Below are 21,527 nucleotides of genomic sequence, written 5' to 3' on the forward strand. Positions count from 1 at the left end.
ATGTAGGTGGGGAAGCCATTTCTCTCCACCACAGATGGGAGTTTAAGATCATATAAAGGAATTTATTGGGCTGGACTTCAGTGGAAAACAGAAGAGTGCGATATTTTTTCCTCTGGTGTGTTGTAGCCACATTAGAGCTTCTGTTTACAGTCACATATCAGACTGCAGATGGAAGAACAGTCATAATCAGAGCAGCAGACGTGGAGACAGTATCTCCACCTTCATTTAAAGCCCTTACAAACAAGCTGCTAATTATTCATCTTACCCGTCAATATATGACCAAATGTGTGTGTGTGTGTGTGTGTGTGTGTGTGTGTGTGTGTACCAGAGATGGGCTGGTAGATGACTCTGTATCCCACAGTAGGGAACTGAGGGCTGTCCCAGCTGATGCGGAAGCGATTATACCATTCGTCAGACACCCGTAGGTTACTGGGTCCTGAAAGTGGCACTAACAAATCAGAAGACAGAAGATCATGATTAGTATTTGCAATGTGGTTATTTAATGTCAGTGGCTGGTTAACTGAACTTCATAAAATCGTATGTGATTTGAATTGCACAATATGCTGGATCATTAAATTGTTCAGGTGCAAAATAATAAATAAAACAAATTAATCAATGATAAACAATGAATAAGTTATTTTAAAAAAATAAATTTCAAAAGTTTGGGGTCAGAAAAGTTTTTTTGATGTTTTTGAAAGTCTCTTATGCTTACTAAACCTGCATTTGTTTTGATCAAATAAACACTTAAAACTGTAATATTGTGAAATATTCTTACAATTCAAAATAAATCATTGATTAATTATTAGTAATTGATTCATCTGATGGTATTATTCCTGTTTTCAATGTCACATTATCCTTCAGAAATCATTCTAATATCACGATTTGGTGCACAAGATTAGAATATTGTTATGAGTACAGGATTCTTTTAATGAATACAAAGTTCAAAAGAATACATATTTTTAGAATATTTAAAGAATATATATATATATATATATATATATATATATATATATATATATATATAGGATAATATAGAGATTTTATTTTATTTTTTATTTTTTTTACAATGTAAAAGTCTTTACTGGCACTTTTGGTCAATTTACTACTGTACTGTATCCTTGCTGAATAAATGCATCAATTAAAAATGCATAAATGCAAAAATTTAGTATTGAAAATAAATCAATCAATATACTGATAAAGAAATTCAAGCGTTTGTTTATTTGTTTATCTGCTACAGGCCGTAGTTCTACCCTAAATTCCCAGCATTCTCTTAGAAAAGTCTCTGTTTTCACATAATAACCACTCCTCCACAGAGAATATCACCCCACTCATAATTAATTCAGCTTCAACCTCAATCAGAAACAAGGGCGAAGGTTTTTACAAAACACAACTAGCAGAACCTGATCTTAAGTTCAGTGTGGTAACATTAGCATTTCTAATCAGACGCTGGGCTGTAATTTGAAGGTGATCACTGGGAGAAAGTTGTAGATAATCAATCCCATCAGAGGAAAGCAGACGGGTTTGATCAGTTCATTAGAGTAGGATCCCCAGGGCTGGAATACATTAGATTTCTTATGCTTATTAATAGGTCAAATCAATATTATTTATCTTGCTAAAGTATATGTTTCATTGATTGACCGTCCAACTTCAAAATGCAGTGAGTATAAACTATATATATCTCAGTGCTGTGATGTAGAGGATCTATTTTCAGTTCATAAGCGCTATATATGGTACATAAAACAATCAGGAATGCCGTTCATAAGACAAACAGGAAATTAGAAAGAAATTAACAATAATACTATGCAAATTTAAAATTGAGAGTCAAAAGATGTCCTATAAGAACAAAACTGTTGTGTAAAACTAACTTGGGGGTTACATTCTGGTTCACTGAGCTTAAAAAAGGGAGAACGCAGGTATGTTGTTAACACACGATTAGTTCGATTAGAATTGAAACTGCCTCAGGTACTGCCAAGTTCATCACTGCTTTAAGGCCAAACGAATTAACTCAGTGAAATCACTAACTAACATTGAACTAAATGAGCTCACGTTCCTTTTTATACAATGAATGACACAGTGTTGCATCTTTACTTGATTTATTAAGACGGGATTAAAAATCCTTTATTTTAGCCTGGGAATTGAACCCAAGTCGTTCTGCATAACTACTCACTAAATATTCCTGATGCTGCATAAGAACATGCTAAACATTTAGTAAGTGTGAGTTGTTGTTGTTTTTAATATTTCAAATTAGCCGAGCAGGGTTGTGTGTTAATGACGTGTTCATTTAATGATTTCTAAAAAGGGAGCTAGGACACAACTTAAAACCATAGCTATACAATTATGCCAAAGTAATATGTAATTAGCAGAGTTGCATCTGTTTTGAAAGGGTTTGGGAAGTACCTGTAATGCACTGTATTTTTTATTTATTATGACTCCCACAGCATTTGTTCATTCATACTCACGTGTTTTGCCGGTTGAGGCCATGGCCAGAGCTGTGGACTCTCCATCTGCATAAAAAGGGGTCACTGTGATCTTGTACCTTGTGTCTGAGAGGAGAGGTTGCAGGATCACGCTTCTTCTGTTTCCTGAGACTAACACCTGGAGAAGAGCAGGATATTCAATACCAGACAAAGCACGGTGTGGGTGTGGATGCGTTTCGCTTTCTCTGCGAGGACCAAAATGTCCTTGAGGTCTCTATGTGGAAAACAGCTTTATAATGGAAGTAAATCATTTATAAATGTTTAACACAGAAATGGAGCATGTTTAGTATTAGGGTCAGTATATAATGATTTTAATCAACTTCATTTAATAACAATAAGTGTTGATGGGACGATCACATAAAAAAAAAATGTGTATGCATATACAGAGCTGTGAAAAAGTAAATACACCCCAGAAAGTTTAGTTTTTTTCTAAACACAAATGGGGACATCACAAGTGGAACTTCATTTGTACAGTATCAATAAGAGAAAGTGGTATAATCACCTACCCTAACTTTAACAAACAATAATACTAATTTAAAAATAATAAATCATTTAAAAAAATCTTATTTTTGTTCAGCGATGATTGACTGGTAAAAAAAGATTTTTACATTATTACAAAACATTTATATTTATATAAGAAAAATTCCATGAAATATTAAGCGGTACAACTGTTTTCAACACTGACTATAAAGTCAGCAATGATTTCTGCAATCATGTGAAACTGAAGAGTGTACAGTAGTGATAAATGCAAGGCTCTACTAACTTTTTCCCCACAAAAACATTACAAATTTCATGGGGTGCACTTACTTTCACACAGCATGTAATGTTGGAGGAGAAGAGCAATATCTGCTAGTGTAAGGAGTGATTTTCAAGGATAGAAAAAATGCCAAACAGCATAGAGAAACAATTCCAAATATTTGAGTGTTGGATCAGCTCTCATTAAAGCTGTTTCGAGTATAAGCCAAAAGACTAGAAATCTGTGTACTGAACTTTAGAGAGTACTGAGCTTTTGAAAGCCAGCACTCAGCTCTGTAGCCAGCATCCAGTCACTGCAGTCATTCACCACAGACACACCATTAATCACACACACACAAAATCATGGCAGTTCACTGCTTGTTGATAATGAAATGTTGGGTTGCATTATGTGGAGTGGCTTCCTCTGTGTGAGAGTACTATCAATGGACAAACTACAAATAAGACAAATGAAAAGAAGTCATTTTTGAATGTTACGAGGTTTTAGAAAAGTTAAGGTTCCTAATTGCCAACATGTTTTACATGTTAAATTAAATTACTGGGTTTTTTAATATTAAATTATTGGTTGTTTTTATATTAAAAATAATGATTTATTAGCACTAAATACACTTATAACTGTGGAATCAAATCATTAATTACCACAGCAGACTGCAAAATATGTTTAGAGTTTATACTGTGAAATATCTATATGTGCACTCAATGCACTTTTTTCCATTAGTACACATAAGCCTTGCACATAAAACTTAATCATACTTGTTAAAAATACATTACTGTTCAAACGCTTGTGGTTGGTCATTTTTATTTTTTGAGTGAAGTATCTTTTGTTTACCAATTGTTGAATTTATGTAAAAAAAAAAAAAAACATTATAATAAATAAAAAAGTACAGTAAAACCAATAATATTGTGAAAATGTATTATTATTATTAAATTATTTTCTATTTTAATACTTTGAACAATTTCATCTTTTTGGAATAAAAATGTGAACTTTAAATTTTATATACATTTTTTTTTCTTCATATTGATCACAAACTTTTGATCAGTACTAAGTGCAGAAACTTATGTACAATTCTAATTTCCTTCGATCAGTCAGGTGTGGTTCTCCATGGTCAAGAAGGTAGAGTTTGACCACCTACTGTTTCAGATCTGCTTTTGCTGTGCGGTGTCCTGCAGAACAACCTTCATTAGCGGAGCTGTCCACCAATCTGTGGTGCTGAAACTGAAACCTTTTTCTAAACTTTGCTCAAACTTTCCCTCAAAATGAAGTGTTTTTTTTTTTTCCCTTTACTATCAATCTCCGATCAATTCTCTTCTTCTGCTCACATTTTGCTCAGTGACCTAAATGGCACTTACATACATAACATAATGGAAATTCATTTTTCCCAGTCCCATCTCCTTTATAGCTTAATCCCCAATGATTCTCCATGAGAATTACAACTCAGGATAGTTCAATATTCTCTACTGTTAGGGGCGACAAGTCACCACAGAGTTCGAATTAAACTTTATACCATGAAAGAACTTAGCCGTGCTAGACAAAGGCTGTAGCAAAGTCAGACTATAGTGCCACAGAAACAGCAGATTCTCACATCAGAAGAGTGGCTGTGCTTTAATTCACTCCTTGCAATTCCTTACCATATGATTATGTACATCAGGAATCACTATAGCATAAGACAAAGGGGGTTCCAGTACAGGGACATGCATTTAAAAAGACGTGCCCTTGCAACAGATAACACAAGCAGCAGAGCTGCATCATTCAACTTCACTTACCCAGAGGAATATGATCAGTCTGCAGTCTAACAGCAAAGTGGTAATAAATGTTTCCCTCATATTTTTAAAGCGCAAGAGCAATATAGGTAGCTTTATGAAACAACTGCCTCGCTGGGACACAAATAAGACTAGTGTATGTTGCCCTCTTCATGCACTCTGATTCAGAGAAGAGAGTGGAGCTAAACTGTTCAAGAAGACAGGAAGAAGATGATGACAGAGATCTTGTGTTGTTATATTAGCATAAGTTATGGATGTCTGTGTGCTGTGGTTATGTTTACTCACTGTCTCTTCTGTGCGGTCTGCACTGACATATGTCACTTTGTACTGATCGACGTCAGAGTCCAGCACCTCCCAGTTCACTTGCATACTGAAGGGGGTCTCCTCATCCACCCACAGGTTAATCACTCCAAGATGAACAACTAGATGATACAGATCAACTTAATCTCACCATCCATCCATCCAAAGTTCAAATCTTAGTAGGATGAAGTCATATTTGTCTTACATGCTGTAGTGGAGAGAAAAGTGGTGGGAACTTCTGTGGTCTGGCCCACTGCAATCCAAAAAAAGAAAAAAAAAGAAAGAAAAGAAAAAAGAAACACAAAACAAAAAAAGCAAAAATTAGTCAATTAGTCATCTTGATATAACATGAATTAGCTGGTTGAAGTTAAACATTTAAAGAAAATTATTGCAGGTCTTACATGTATTCTCAAGCACAACCACAGCGCTGCTCTCCGTTTCATCTTTATAGATGGCTGACAGTGACACCTTATACTCTGTAAAAGGACTCAGGTCTTGAATCACATATGAGTCCACAGCTCCATTCAGCATCATCTATACAACACACAAACACAAGAGCACCCAGTTACAGTACAGACCAGAGCTATAATAACATCTGAATAGTGCTGAGATTAAGTAAGCCTGGTTAAACCTCTTGTTTGGTAATGATCAACACGTGGTTTGAGAGTTAATTAAAATAACATCTTTTGGAATGCATGGGACAACAACGCTTTTAAAAATAGCTTGTACTGTAAATGATGTTACAGAGCAGACAAACCACACTTGACAAGCAAAGAAGACTTTACAGTCAACTGTAAGGATTTACCACCAAGTGTCAAAAAGTGAGAATGAAGAAAATTATTTTCATATTTCTATTTCAGCCCAGATCTAAGAGTGATGTTTCTGATCAAGAGGCTCACCAGAGTCATCATCGAGAGGATGCTGAGGCGTAGGCTGGCAAATTATCTTCATATTATTTTGTATGTCATACAGTCCGCTTATGGTTGTACCATTAGATCAATGACAGATAGCATTAATAAATGGAGAGGGGATATTTTTACAAAAAACTTTGTGCATAATTATGTAAAACATTTGTCAATAGTTTTTTCTGTTCTTTTTTTTAGCAAAAGTGATAGTAACTGCAACAGATTACAATCAGTAACATCACATTTTCTCTAGTATAAATGTTGTAGGCTGCTCAGCAAAGCACCTAAGCCATGCCAATAATAATGCTGCATGTCCACCAAAGTGTTTAAGAGCGCTTCTGCAGAGCAGCGTTTAATTTTTTTTTTCAGTTAAGACGCTGTGGTTGTTATGATACCGAATAACAGTAGAAGCAATATGGTAGATGCATCATGAATGAAATATTGCAAGCATTATTGTTCATGTCAATATTCGTAGCAGTCTGGGAATCCTATCTAGTACGGACATAAATACTCAGAGAGGAACAATATTAGCATCTCCTCCATTGTTGTTTAGCCATGGTACAAGCACAATGTGTGACATCTGTCCCACCCCTCCTCCACTCTAATTGGACGGCTGACACAAAAGTGACAGTGAACATTTTTATTAAACGTTGAACATTCTTCAACTCTCGCTGCCAAAAAAAACCCCCACTCTAACCCTCACATTCAAAAACAACTGAAAAAATACGCTAGCCTCTGGAAAAAATGCTTTGGTGGACACTGGGCCTAAGAACACGCTTTTAAAAGCAAGCCTGCTATCAAGAGAGCTTTGGATCTCAGTCAGCTCTGGGCCGTCCCAGCACACCCCTCTGAGTGAATATGTGTTTCTGGGCTGACTCCTCTGCTCTGAGACATGAAGCTCAAGCCACATTCCTGTTTGCCTCACAGCATTTTATTATTTTCTGCTCTGGTGGTTGTTGGTAAACATATCGACCTGCAGAGCTATCTATAAAAAACAGCTGCACTGACTCCTGGCCAGTAATAAAAACTTTCTCCGTCACACACACTCGCACACGCTTGTGTTTGTGGTCACGTGTGTCAGGGATAGAGGTGACGGGACGTGTTCAGTATGCTTCTGGCTGTTTTGGTGTTTATGAGTGCCAGTGACTGGTCATTTCTAATAGAGAATAACAGTTGGCCCCAGGTTTTAGGTTAGGAGAAAGTATTGATTGACTCATAAATCATTTTCAAGGACCTCATAAAATTCATATTTCACTTTCTATTTTTCAACATATATGTAGTTTGTTGGAACCATAGACTGTATAAAGCATGGACATAGTGTCCACCTGTAGACTCCTGAAGTGTGTTTTTGAAGCCTAAAGTGTGTAGAGTGTTGCCATCTTGGCAGCGCGTCACCGCGCGACTCTCCCGGACAATCAAAAATGGGCAAAAAGGCGGGAGCTACATGCTGAAGCCACACCCACCTAGCACGACGGCACTGTCAGCAGTGGCAATCCACCTGTCACTCAAGTGGCCACGCCCTTAATTATGCAGAACTTTAAGTCTTAATATAATTTAAACGGATGAGTTATAAAAAAATTTGCCCCCCTAACAGTTGTCATGAAGGGCAAAATTAGCTATTTAGACCAAAAACATTTTTTGCACCAGGCTGTAAACATGTTTTTTTCTGCTGTAAAGTTGGGCATTTTAACATGGGGAGTCTATGGGACTGACTCCCTTTTGCAGCCAGCCTCAAGCGGCCAGTCGATGAATTTAAATTTTAGTCACTTCCTTATTGGCTTCACAAGAGAGAGAGCGGGAGGTTGGCGCTCGGTTGGAACTAACATCTAGTAATGGACGTTGAAACCGGCAAGTAAGTCACAATGGAGAAACACTAGAAAATTCCTTCAGGGGTTCAGGGTTTGGCTGGTTAGCATGTGCACCTGCTGGAAGATGGCAAGACTCCACCATCCTACTGCCAAAAAGCATCTGTCTCCACTGACAGACAAAATGCTTTGCAAGCCACATAAAAAATATTACATTATATTATAGTAAATGTTTTGCCAGTGACAAACTGATTTAAGAGTTCTTATAAGAATGAAAACTACTTATTATAAATTTTTATATTATAATATATTATATTATATTATAGCTCAAAAAGTTTTTTAATGTTTGTTTAAGAAGGATTTTATGCTGACCAAGTCTGCATTTGATACAGAAATATTGAAATACAGTAATATTGTGAAATACTATTAACATTTTAATTAAATGTTTTCTATTTTAATATGCTTTAAGATGTAATTTATGCACGGGAAGGAAAAAATATAGCAACTTTATCTAGCAACTTTTTTTATTTTGATGAATATAATGTTCAAATAAAACAGCATTTATTTGAAATATATATTTTATAATAATGTTAAACTTTTTAATGTCACCTTTGATCAATTAAATAGACCCTTGCTGAATAAGTAATAATTTAAAAAGAAAATCTGACCACAAAATGTTGTTTTATATTATATTATAAAAAATAGAGAAAAAAAAAGCTAAGCTAAAAAAGCTGAACTAAGCAAGTAACAACCTCTAACTCGATCACATCATTAATTATTGAACTGTTAATTGACTGACCGCTCTCTCTTCTCCTGCTTCGGTGGGGGTCCAGGTCATCTTATAGAGCACCACATCTCTGGCAGGACGTGACCAGCTCACCCGGAAACTCTCTGAGGTCACCTCTGATGTCATCAGGCTGAACGGGGCCGGCACAAGCACTGAATGAGACAGAATCAGACTTGGTAAGATCCAATGGACAGTTATGTTTTAAATTGTTTACATACTAAAACAGCAATTAACTGCTAATAGTAATACTAATCATTTCAGTATTTTATCTTGTGTTCCAGTAAAATATGTACAAATCCTGTAAAAAAGATAGACAGACTTGAAAATTTGTGTAAAATAGTAAAGGTTGTTTTCATAGAATATATTTGGAATTAAATATATTTATAACACTCCAATATGGCATTCATTTCAGTCCACTTCTTTGACCATTTCTCCTTTTGTGTTCGGCAGATGAAAGCCAGAAGGCTTTGACATGACATGAAGTCTAGTAATTGATGACAATAGTTTCATTTTTGGCTGAACTAATCTTTTAAACTATTTAATGTCATTTGGTGAATGAATCCCTGAACAATCTCATTTCCACTTTCCACAGAGCGACCAGCATTTACCATAACAATCACTTTCAAATTCAAACGTATTCCCGAGAAATTTCACCGTGTAACCTGATTGCTTCAACGACAGTGTCAGGACACCCACAGAACAGTGAAACTCAGGAAATGAAGGCCCAGATCTATTACAGATTCCAGCAGCCAATCAGTGATTACTGAATGTAACAGCCTGCCTAGAAAGATATGCTCTGTCCAGGACAGAGAAAGCATCCATTCCCGCTTTCCAGCTGGAGTAAATTGCAGACTCTGTGTGCAGCGGATATTGTAGATTCTGTTGGAGGAATAAACTATGACAAAATATGTACATACATGTACATGTTAAATAAGCAGTGCTGCAAGTAGACAAGATTTGTTTTTGCTGGGCTCATGATAATGAATACCAATGGGCCCTGTCTTTTCTGTGCTTGGAAACATAATTTGCAGAAATCCACACTCACTGCCCAGCATATGCTGGTATTAGGGCTGTGCAAATAATCAAATGCGATTTCCATGTGCATCTTCTTAGTAAAGCTGGTTCTGTGATTTGTAGTAAATTCCAGCATGTGCTTTCACAACAAAACAAATGCATTTGATTATATGCACCGCACCTGTTGCCATTTTCATTGCAACCGACAAAACCGAATAATTGCAGTTGATTGGAAGGGATCAAACAGTCTCACTTGTAGTGAATCCACCACTGAGTGCCTCTGATTGGCTGGCATCGTAGAGAGCAAAAACTGCAACGGTGTACTCTGTAAAGGGTGACAGGTTCTTCAGGTACACATTGATGACTGGACCCAAATCCACCTGGAGAGAAGAAAAAGAATGCATACTGCATTTAACTTCATTCAATTATTACAAAAGTAATTAAAGTTATCAGTAATATTTGAATTAATAATTGCATTGAAATCATTTGGATTTTAGAACAATTACAATAACAACATGACCCTACATCTTAAAAAAAAAAAAAATCAGTTGATTTACAAAAAGACCTAATAGTTCTATATTTGATGTTGCCGAGATCCAAAAATATACACATATAAAAAAAGACTTTTCAAATTACATATATATGTATCTATCAGCTTTAATCCACTAATTAAAATGTCAAATTGCAATAAGATATGTTTTAAATGTATAAATGTATAAATATGTTTAAATACTCCATTTAATGTAAAACAAATGTAAAGAAAAAACTTTTTTTTCCCGCAAAATCTGTAATTTTCTGTCACTGTTTGGATGCTGTAAAACACCTACAGCTGTAGCAGACAAACATTTGTGTGACGTTTACATTTTCTTCTGTCACCAGCCATAATTCTAACCTTGAAATCAGGATTAGATCAAATAATGTTATACACTAATATATAGCATGTAATATACTGTATGTAAAATTCAGTTAAGAATTGAACAAATATGTATAAGGTGGAGGAAGATAAGAATCATGCATTTGTGACATTTATTATAATTAAAGGATAATACAAATCTTCTTCACCTCACAAATGGTTATAAAACTGCACATCATACCATATATCATTCAGCAAAAATAATGCAAGATCTTGTAATTATTTAAATGTAAGTATTATTTCACTAATATTCAATCATTTGAATAATTTTCTATACTATATATATATCAGATTAACTGAGTGTGAGAATGAGTGAGCACAGAATGAGGACCGAGTGTTGTCATGTATTGTAGGTTGTGCTGCAGTGATCACCTCACTGGTCTGGACACCATCTGTCTTCATATACATGACACGGTAGCCCTTAACCTCTTCGGACGCTGCGTCCCAGTTGAGTCGCACAGAGCTGTGGTCAACTTCAGTGACCCGCAGGTTACGTGGAGGTCTCAGGGACACTGCAGGAAGACAGGGACTAATGTTCACTCACTGACACTTATTGAATAGGTGACATTGTTGCAACATTGAAGTCACACTGATTTTAATGCCCTTTTTAATAGTTCATTAACCCCCCCAGCCCCCACCCCCTACCCCCCTAAAATACGTTGCATCCTTGTCTTGCAAGCGTTAAGACAATGTAACATCTATAATTGAAATCTGCTTACAGCTGGTAATTTGGATTCATTTTAATGTAACAGTTCAAATAGCCAGTTTCAGTGAGTTTTTTTTTCATATAGTACACTGTCATTCAAGTTTGAGGAGAAGATTTTATAAAATATATTATTATACTTTTATTCAGCAAGGACAAATTAAACTAAACGTAATGAATGCTGAAAATTCACCTTTGCCATCATATAAATTATATTTTACTGTTATTTTATAAAACACTGCACTGATATTTCACAATTTTATTTTACTGATTTTACTGCATTTTGACCAAATAAAATTAGGCTTTGTGAGCATAAAATATTTTCTGTATTTCAGAGATGTTAAATAATTTTAAACACACCAGATGTTTTAACAGTAGTGTAAATTAAAATGTTGCGTGAACATATAAATTGTGCATCTTAACATAATTTTAATATTGCATTAAACATTTTTTATATAATTGGTTTTACATAACTTGGTTGAAGCCAGGTTTGATCTGATTTTTTTTAAAGCGATTTGAGATATAGTTCAAATATTATTTTTCAAAATATTGAACTATTTTACCATCCAGCCCTATCTCTTTGAGCACATTTAAACACATTATTGTGTTCATTAATTTACATAATTCTGAATTTATCTGTGCTGCAGAATTCAAAACAGAACCATTAAACCCTGGACATTGTACAAATAGAGTTAGAAAGAAAACAGATTGGCCTGGACACTCACTGGTGGTCTCCTGGACAGTAGCGGGATCACTGGCCTCCTCTCCAAACATGGCATAGACCGTAACGGTGTACTCAGAGTCAGGAATCAATCCAGTCAGTTCCACATCAGTCACCGACTCATCCACCTTTAGCTGTATCCCAAAAACAATAGCAACACCTTTAGAGAAGCATAAAGGCTGCTGAAACACAGGTCGAAGTGCAACCAAGGGAACTCAGACATGATGAATGCTATTCCTCTTCTACAGCTCCCATGAAAAGAGTGTAACAGCAAAGCTGGAAGTGTCATCATGCCGGCACGGGCTTAGCATTTACTCAAACACAGACGGGCACATTCACAAAGATCATTTGCAGCCTCACCTCTCTTTCATCTGTAGTCTCACTGCTCAGTGGAGCGTAAAGGATCATGTACCCAGAAGCCCCTTCTGCATCCCTCCAGCGGGCTCTCATGCTGTTGTCTGTCACATCGTACACCTTGAGATCACTCACTGTTGGCAGAGCCACTGAGATACACACATACATATAAATTAGACATCCATACTTAACACAGACAGACAGTGTTTTTTTGTGTTTGCATGTGAGTGAGTGTGTGCAATCATTTTATCGTCTTATTTTACAGTAAAAGTACAGGAACAAGATAAATACATGTGAGAAAAATATATAATCATAGTATATAATTCTTAATTATCGTGAGGAGGAAAATCTAAGATTTAAGATTTAAATTTCGAATTAATTTATCTTAATTTAAATGTAAGTGAAAGCAAAGTTGTATAAAATATTAAGACTTAAGAATGTACTTAAACCATATATATCTAATTTAAAACATAATTTTTTATAAATCTTAATACAATTTTAATATTTTTTAAAGAATAATTTATAATTCAGAATATTTTAAGAAAAAAGGAAAACAAAGGGTAAAGAAACAATGTTAATAATTACATTTAACTTACATGATTACATTTTATTTGATCTGCTTTGAACACAAATCACATCTCAGAAAACTCAAACAGTTTTAATATCTAACACGATTTAGCTTCTCTAAATTGAATTAAATCTTGTTTTACTGGAAAAATACTGATTATGAAAACTATTTGTTTGTTCAGTGTATGTGCACAGTATCTTGAGTGATTTTTTGTCTGTATGTGTAAAAGATTTGCAAAAATCATTAGTGTGTTCTAAGTTGGATTCTGGGAAGAGTGTGACTTTTATGGAGTGTGAGATGAGCAGGAAATGTTTTCATTCTGGAACAAGCACACATGAATAAAACTAAAAGACTTTAAACATCCTAATCAAGCACTAAATACTACAGAAGTCAGTCCTGTGTTCTTGAGTTGACTGGCAAGCTTCTGTTCTAAAGTATTAATTAGGAAATAAACATATTGTATATAAGATGACAGAATTACAGTAAATGGCATTTAGGAAAAAGGACTAGGCATGTGGTTTGTGGGTAATTACTGTTTTACAGCAAAATGGTGTTGAAGGACACGAGGCTGTAATGCATGTGAAATGAAATGTTCTGTAGTCAATGTTGGTGGTGGCAAGTTTGGAGTATGACTCACGCGTGATCTCGCTGCCTCTCAGAGCGTCACTTGCTGCGCTGCGGTACACAGCGAACACAGCAATCTCGTATTCAGTCAGAGAGTTCAAATTCTGCAGGACGACTGAGTTCTTCGTGCCGCCCACCACAATCTGTACAGCAAGAAAACAGTGGTTTGTGATGCCTAGCAAAGCAGTTCGGAGAATGCTTCTGAAAAATACGACCAAAAAACTTTAATAATGTGGCACATATAGCGCAGCACATACTATTTATAGTATTTTGCTGACACCCATGACAAATAAAAACAAAACCAAAAAAACTGGAAATAGAACAAAAGATAAAAGAGGCACTAAAACGAATTTTGACATTTAAGCCACAGTTAAAAATGTAAGACTGTCATTGCTCTAGATAACAAAATATCAAACCAAACAGAGTTTATCTTAAAGAAAGAAAGCACAAGAACGACATCTGGTGAACATCAGCTGACTTAAGTAGTAAGACCTCTGATAATAAGGTCATCTACTGTATCTTCCAAAAGACATTTTGGTAAAAATGTGGCCATGCAATGTAAGTCAGTGGTGTTGAATTTGGTTTCGGACCTAATATACTTCCATCATATTGGTCTTTTGTGTTCTACAGAAGAACACAAATCATACAGCTTTAGAATGATTTGAGGATAAGTAAATAATAAATGATTTTGGGGTGAACTATTTCTTTAAGTGGCTCTTACAGTAGTAGGTGGAAGGTTTGGATAAGACAAGCTCGGTGGATGTTTTGTGGCATTGTTAATAGTTGAGTAGCATATTTGAGAGTTGTTCTGATTGGTCACCTCTTCCAGAATATCTGCTCCGGTTGGGTGGTAAACAACCCGATATTTTTCCACACTGCCAGGCGCGTGAGTCCAAGACACTCGAAAACTGTGTGCAGTCACCTCAGAAGTGACCAAGTCTTGGGGTGGGAATGCTGTCTCTTCAGTGGAAGAATCTGCTGTCAGTCATGAGGAAATCAGGAGGCTTTAGAGCCGTTCCACACATCACATATTGTATCTAAGTTTAAACCGCAATTAAAACACTCACGTATAATTTCTTTGTCTTGTTGCTCCACTCCATCACACACCTTACTGGTCAAGCCATCCACTATAGTGCTCATGATACTGAAGTCCGCCACATTATAAACGTGTGTTTCCTCTGGTTCAGAGGCGATGGCCTTCAGCTCGTTCTCATCAGCATTCTTCACACCTACGCACAACCATTTCCACACAGGTCATATTCCATGCTTCTGAAATATCTATAATACTCATTAGTGATAAAATTCATGAATGACTTCTGAAAAGCTCCGCAACATGTAAACATTAGCCCTGAGGGTGTTTATTTTTCACTAGCAGGATATGTTTTCTACAAACTGCATGCATTAAACTGGATGAACTAGTTTACACAAAGATGCATTAAGGAATCTTCTAATACCAATGGCAAATAACTCGACTCCAGCACTTCTCAGGGACTGAGCAGGTGGGATAACGTCATCCTGGGATTTGCCGTCAGTTATCAGAATTCCAATTTTGGGAACATCGCTACGAGCCCCAGACTCAGGTTTGAAGCTGTTCTCCAGGATGTAGTTAAGAGCAAGACCTAGACAGACCGAAACATTAAATAAAAGAGTTTCAAATACGCAAATACAAGGAAAAAAAGCAATTGTGACCTATAAAGTTGCAATTATGAGATGTGTGATATAACGTCAAACATCCAAGAAATAAAGTTGCAATCGTGAGAAATAAAACTGCAATTACCACAAAGTAAGTCACAATTGCACAGTTGCAATTAAAAAATTAATCACGATTATACTGTAGTACAAGAAATAAAATAACCCTACATTTTGACGGAAACAATTTTGAGAAATAAAACTGTGATTTCTAGAAAGTCACAATTGTGAGATACAAAATCACAATTACAAGAAATAAAGTCGCAATTCTGAGAAAGTATTTTAAGATGTACAATCACAATTACAAAAACTAGTCATAATTACCAAAAAAAATGCACAATTTTGATAAATAAAATACAAACATTTTACAAAATCGCAATTCGAGATGAGAAAGCGAATCAAATTGTGAGACATTAAGTTACAATTAATTGAAATAAAGTCACAGTTGTGAGAAATAAAATCACAATTACAAGTAAATGATTCACAATTTTGAGATACAAAAACAATTATGAGAACACAAGCGACAAATCTGAGACATATAACGGCAGTTATGGGAAACTAAGTCATAACTGTGAGACATAAAGGTGCAATTGTGATATATGGATTTGCACTGATACAATAAACAACACCTATAGTGCCTGAACATGTTAGATTGGTTGGTTAATGAATAAAATTCAGGTTCCTGCACTGAAAAACTGCACACAAAAGTGAAATACCAATTTAGTTATTTATTGTTATACCTACAGTTAATCATTTTTGGACTTTAGATGTGTACTTTGGTACAACGATCAGACTGGTTATTAACACTTTGACACGGCACAGTATATCAGTGTCTCTGGAACAATGGAAAAGGGCTGGAAAAGCACAGCACATTACCTGTGAGAGTGTTGCCTCCCTTGTACGGCAGGTTTTTGACAGCATCTATTACTGCATCTTTTGTGCTGAAGCCATTCAAGTGCCACTCAATTCGTGGATCCCCGCTGTACTGGGCCAGTCCTAAAACATAAAAAACACATTCAGGAAACACACTGACACTTTATACAATCAGATCTAAATTAAAACGCACTTTATAGCTGTCTAAATTAATATATACGATCCACTTCCTATACATCTATTTTTAGGTCAGGCCAATTATCACAAGAGAATAATGAATTAATGAAACCCACCAATCCGGGTTTTGTCTATTCCCACATCGAAGGCACTGACCAGGTTTTCAAGGAACAGGCGAACCAGACGGAAATTGATTCGCCCAATACTCCAAGATCCATCGACCAGGATGACAATATCCGCAATAGCAGACGTTGTGCAGACGAACTGATCCGCTGGATTATGAGAGATGAACAGAGACAGAAAAAGACTGAATGAACCTTGTTACAGTACGGTCCCACATGTCTATATAACAAACAAGCTCAACAACATCCCACAAATTACACAGCAGTCTGCGAATGCAGGTACGGTTTTATTGAGCCACTCTGTCATTGCACAAAGTATCATCATAAGGCAGGGAAGAACATGTCTGATTTAAGAACACGGCAGTAAGAATCAACCAAAGCAAAATTATTTTACTCATACAATTTTAACAGAGCAGCTCTGGGACCCACACTGGTTAGAGACAACTGATGGCATCTTGAACTCGAACAAATCATTTGTGTGTTTATGTGACGGTAACTCCTTGCTGTCCCACTGTGCAATAACTACATATCCACACACAGAGGGGTAAAGTGATGAAGTGAAGGTACGGGCAGTAAATCTGAGGAGCGCAGGACCACAGAGCTCAGTAGTGTATCAGGGGAGTCTGTTTTGTTCCTCCCTCAATCATTTATTTTCACAGAAGAACTGGCCGTCAAAGCCTTATAGCATGCTGCAAGTCATGGCTATAAGAGCATTAGTGTTTGGCACCATCAACAGAGAGCTGAAATACAGAACAGGGACATTATCCAAACTCAACTAGTCCTAAACATCAATACAGAGAAATCCATAGACACAAAGATGGCAGTGAGGAGTAGAGAATGGAGACTTAATTCGTGGCAAATGACATATTTCCATAAACTTAAAAGTGACTGATCTACATTAAAATGGACAGTTCATCCAAAAACTGAAAATGTTATTATTATTTACCAACACTCATGTCACACCAAACCTGACTGTCATTCTTCCATGGAACATTAAAGGTTTTCAGTGTAATGGAAGTGAATGAGGAATTTAAAAAGATGAAAAAGGTTCATAATGGTAGTCCACCGATAATATATTCCATGCGAGTCATATGAAATTTCGGTAGCACTTTATTTTACAGTCCTGTTCCCCATTTACATACTGTACTATGTACTTATTATAGTAATTACAATAACTATATAATAACTAGGTACTAACCCTAAACCTACCCCTAAACCTAACCCTAACCCATGTAGTTACCTTGTATTACCAGAATGTTCTTAGATAAGTACACGTACTGTAAGTACACGTACTGTAAAATAAAGTGCAACCGAAATTTCTGTGTGAGGCATAGACCAAAATGTACGTGCTGCTAAGTGTTGGGACTGGAGTCAAACAGTTTTCTCTCATTTTAAAGAACGATTCATAGAAAAGATTAACAAACTGAATATTGCTACATCTGGTTTGAGTTCATAAGCATGTCAAGAACAACTGGAATGTATGTGAAACTTTCAGTGAATAAGGATTGGAATAAAAATTTTGTTTCAAGTAAATAATGATTTCAATGTTGATCTCTTGTGAAAAGATTTTCCATGATTTTCCATGAATAACTATCTAAATTTGTATCTATTCTGTGAAGACTTTTTAGTGAGTAGGGATTTACATTTTGATTTATTATGTAAAGAGTTTTTAGTAAAGTATTTTTACGAGTTTCAGTGAATAATGATTTAATTTTGATCTTTTGTGTGTTTTTCAATGTATAATTATTAAAATGAATAATGTTTAAATGTTAGCACTTAAGTCATATGTGGCCGTGGACCACAAAACAAGTCTACAAGTGTAAATTTTTCTAAATTGAGATTTATAGATAATAAATAAGCTTCCAATCGTGTATGGTTTATTATGATCTCACAATATTTGGCCGAGATACAAGTATTTGCAAAAAAAATAAAAATTCGAAATACTGAGAAAATCGCCTTTAAAGTTGTCCAAATGAATTCTTAGCAATGCATATCACTAATCAAAATTTAAGTTTTGATATATTTATGGTAGGAAATGTACAAAATATCTTCATGGACCATGATGTTTTTGGCATAAAAGAAAAATCTTTAATTTTTTTTTTTGGCTATTGCTAAAAATATACCCCAGCGACTTAAGGGTCACATATATACCACTTCTGTGATACTCCAACTTTATACTCATCCTCATCACCTTTTGTGTTCCATGAATGAAAAAAATAAATAAATCAGGGTAAGTACATGATATAAATTTTTAGTTGAACCATTACAGTAAAGACAGGTACTGAAAAAGCACATCTTGGCAGGCAAATCTACTAGGCATGTCTGTCAAATCAGTTTAGTTTTACCACCAGGAAGCGATTAGTCTCTGAGAAAACACTCAATAAAACCCCCATTCAATCGCTGCAAGATTTGTTTAATTAACTCCTGTGCTTCTTAATTCCACTCTACCTATTTATGTCTGTGAATAGCAGCGGCGTTCGATCCACACCATTACACAAAGAGTGGCTTGTCAAGACACAGGTACCTTCTGCTGTTATCAGTGAGCCATTGAGAGCCCCGGTATCACTAATCAACGTAAGCTCCTCTATTTGAGAGCACGAGGCCAATTGTATCCTGAGATTCAGGGGTGAGGATTCATCAGAACCATCAGCACTCCGGCAACATCGATTCATTAAGCCCTAAGAGCCCAGGGACTTATCTACTAAGCAACAGACCTCGTTGCTGCTTTAGAAAACCCAAAAAGGTCATGCAATTGCTATAGGATGCCATGGAAGTGCTTGCTGCAATGCAGTTGCCGTAGATTGCAGCCGTCAGGCTGCACAAGCTCTCTGTCGGTTGCGGGACGTCCTCTGGGAGCTCTCAATCAAACATATGCTGCAGGAAGAGAAGAAGAGACAGGCGAATGAAATTAACACACAAGACAATGCAATCAACTCTTCGCATCCTTCATGCATGCAAATTCAAAGCAGCGTGATATGATATATGCACTATGCATGCAGAGCTCTGATATTTATACCTATTCTGGCTTCAGTTTTGTCACCTGTGTGTGCCGTGGTGTCTCCAAACATGTGAAATATTCTCTAGAGGTGAATGTCTGCGGGCAGGTCCCGTGGCAGGTCACGTTTATTGTTCTCATTAAATGCATGTTTAGATGAACTACTGAATAGCGTTCTTGCCGCTCGTGACAGAATCCTCATGTCAGGAATTTGTCAGCTATCTTCATCCCCTTGCCGCTGGGGTGTCTAGACTACTAATGTAGGGGGAAGGCGTATTCTTGCTCTTTCTAGGCACTGAATAATGAGTACGTTTTTAGCAAGCATGTCTTTTTGGCTACCTTTCAACTCTCTTTGAGGTGAAGTCATTAAGGAATACAGGGATGTTGAAGGGACAAAGATATAGTAAGCCTGGGGTTAGAACAGTCTGCTCGATATATGGAGTGGTTCTTAATATGCTGACAATATCTCCAAATTATTATGCATGGGCTACCTACGGGCAGCTACTGTATTATGAAATACAACAAATCCAGAAAGGGTAGGAAAATAAGATCTTAATCTCAGGTTAAAAAGCCAATTAGATTTTATTTTCTCCTAAACCTCTAAATAGAAACAAAATCAGTCCAATATTTAAGATTTTTAAAATGGTAAAATATTGTTTAAAAGATATAAAATGTCGTGTAAAATGAAATATTTTTTTTAGATAAGACACGCTTATTCAAAATTTCTAACGTTTGGGATCAGTATAATTATTATGTTTTTGAAAAACAGTCATGTTGTGAAATATTATTACAATTATATCCTTGTGATGTCATTTTTAATATGTTGATGTGCTGCCTGTTTGAGAATATTTTCTTATTATCATATATATGATGAAAATCTTACATTATAAATGGATTTATTAAATCAATTCAATGCCAAAAAAGTACCAAGAAAAGAATATGTTTATAAATATAATAATACACACATACAGGACATCTGAACAGCTATAGCAACAGCAGAACAAATTTTAGTCTAAGTCACAGGTGAATCGTTTCTAAGAATCTGAGAACAATTCTGAGACTGTATCTGTATCAGTAGAATATCAAAAAGAAAAGAGTTATTAAAAAGGCCTTTAATAACTGAAGTGGGCAGAGCAATAAAGCATATAACCAGAGTAAGAGCTCATCTGGGACTCAGGGGCATGTTTAAAAACCATTCAGTGCCTATTAAGGTTAACAGCTTTAGCCAACTGATTTCCTCCACCTTCCTAAAGAATGCAGACAGGGGTCACTGAAAACAATGAGAGGTAGAGCATTTTATTACGCCACATTATTCCCGTCTTATACTTCAGTTATTTCTCTGACTGTATGATATGCGTTGTGACATCAAGAGAAAAATGTGGGAGCAACATAGCTAACTGCCAAACAATGCACAGGCCGAAGAATGGGAGCCTTTGTTCTAAAGAGCACACAAAGTTAATCAGTCTTCTCCATCTAAATAAACCGTAAGGACAGATAGCATGCCACAATCTGGGCTTTTCTTGGCCTTTTTGGGGACTCTTGCTAAAATTGACAGGACAACCTGAAACAGGCCTTAAGCATGGAAATTAAGCATGTCATCTCGTCTCTTAATGTTATGCGAAGCGGCAAGAAATATAAAAAGGTGAATCAGAGTTTAAACACAGAGGCCTGTTCTAGTTGAAGAGCACAGTGAGAGATGAGAGCCCAGTGGTGTGGAACAAGATTTAGATTGAGGAGACAGAAGTTGTGACGTCATTACATGAATGTATTAATTGCCTGTATAATACACTGATCTGGCACTGAGATATACAATACCAAGCAGTCTGATTCAAGGCAGACACCAATTTGACAAATGCATGATATGTCAAAAGTTAGCAAAAGTTTATTTTTAAGTAAAATTAATACTTTTAAACGGATCAATAGTGACAATAAAGAAATTTCAAATAAATGCTATTCATACTTTATGTACATCAAAGAATCCTGAAA

General features: G+C 35.9%; 1 protein-coding gene across 7 annotated transcripts in view; it reads right to left on the reverse strand.

The window, feature by feature from the left end:
- LOC113059905 (collagen alpha-1(XIV) chain-like) overlaps positions 1-21,527 on the reverse strand; it is a 100,710-nt gene that overhangs the window by 57,284 nt on the left and 21,899 nt on the right. For 5 of the 7 annotated variants that reach the window (XM_026228573.1, XM_026228571.1, XM_026228577.1 and 2 more), the window contains 16 exons: positions 16,541-16,696; positions 16,251-16,370; positions 15,140-15,304; positions 14,753-14,914; positions 14,506-14,663; positions 13,699-13,828; positions 12,500-12,642; positions 12,144-12,273; positions 11,088-11,227; positions 10,056-10,182; positions 8,801-8,940; positions 5,693-5,825; positions 5,497-5,544; positions 5,277-5,413; positions 2,460-2,595; positions 326-448 (listed from right to left, as the gene is read on the reverse strand). In XM_026228573.1, the coding sequence (XP_026084358.1) occupies positions 326-448; positions 2,460-2,595; positions 5,277-5,413; positions 5,497-5,544; positions 5,693-5,825; positions 8,801-8,940; positions 10,056-10,182; positions 11,088-11,227; positions 12,144-12,273; positions 12,500-12,642; positions 13,699-13,828; positions 14,506-14,663; positions 14,753-14,914; positions 15,140-15,304; positions 16,251-16,370; positions 16,541-16,696 (2,148 nt within the window). The remainder of the gene's footprint in view (positions 1-325; positions 449-2,459; positions 2,596-5,276; positions 5,414-5,496; positions 5,545-5,692; positions 5,826-8,800; positions 8,941-10,055; positions 10,183-11,087; positions 11,228-12,143; positions 12,274-12,499; positions 12,643-13,698; positions 13,829-14,505; positions 14,664-14,752; positions 14,915-15,139; positions 15,305-16,250; positions 16,371-16,540; positions 16,697-21,527) is intronic. The other 2 variants (XM_026228574.1, XM_026228572.1) reach the window with 1 other exon arrangement.

Source organism: Carassius auratus, chromosome 41 (assembly GCF_003368295.1).
Source record: "Carassius auratus strain Wakin chromosome 41, ASM336829v1, whole genome shotgun sequence".
NCBI lineage: Eukaryota > Metazoa > Chordata > Actinopteri > Cypriniformes > Cyprinidae > Carassius > Carassius auratus.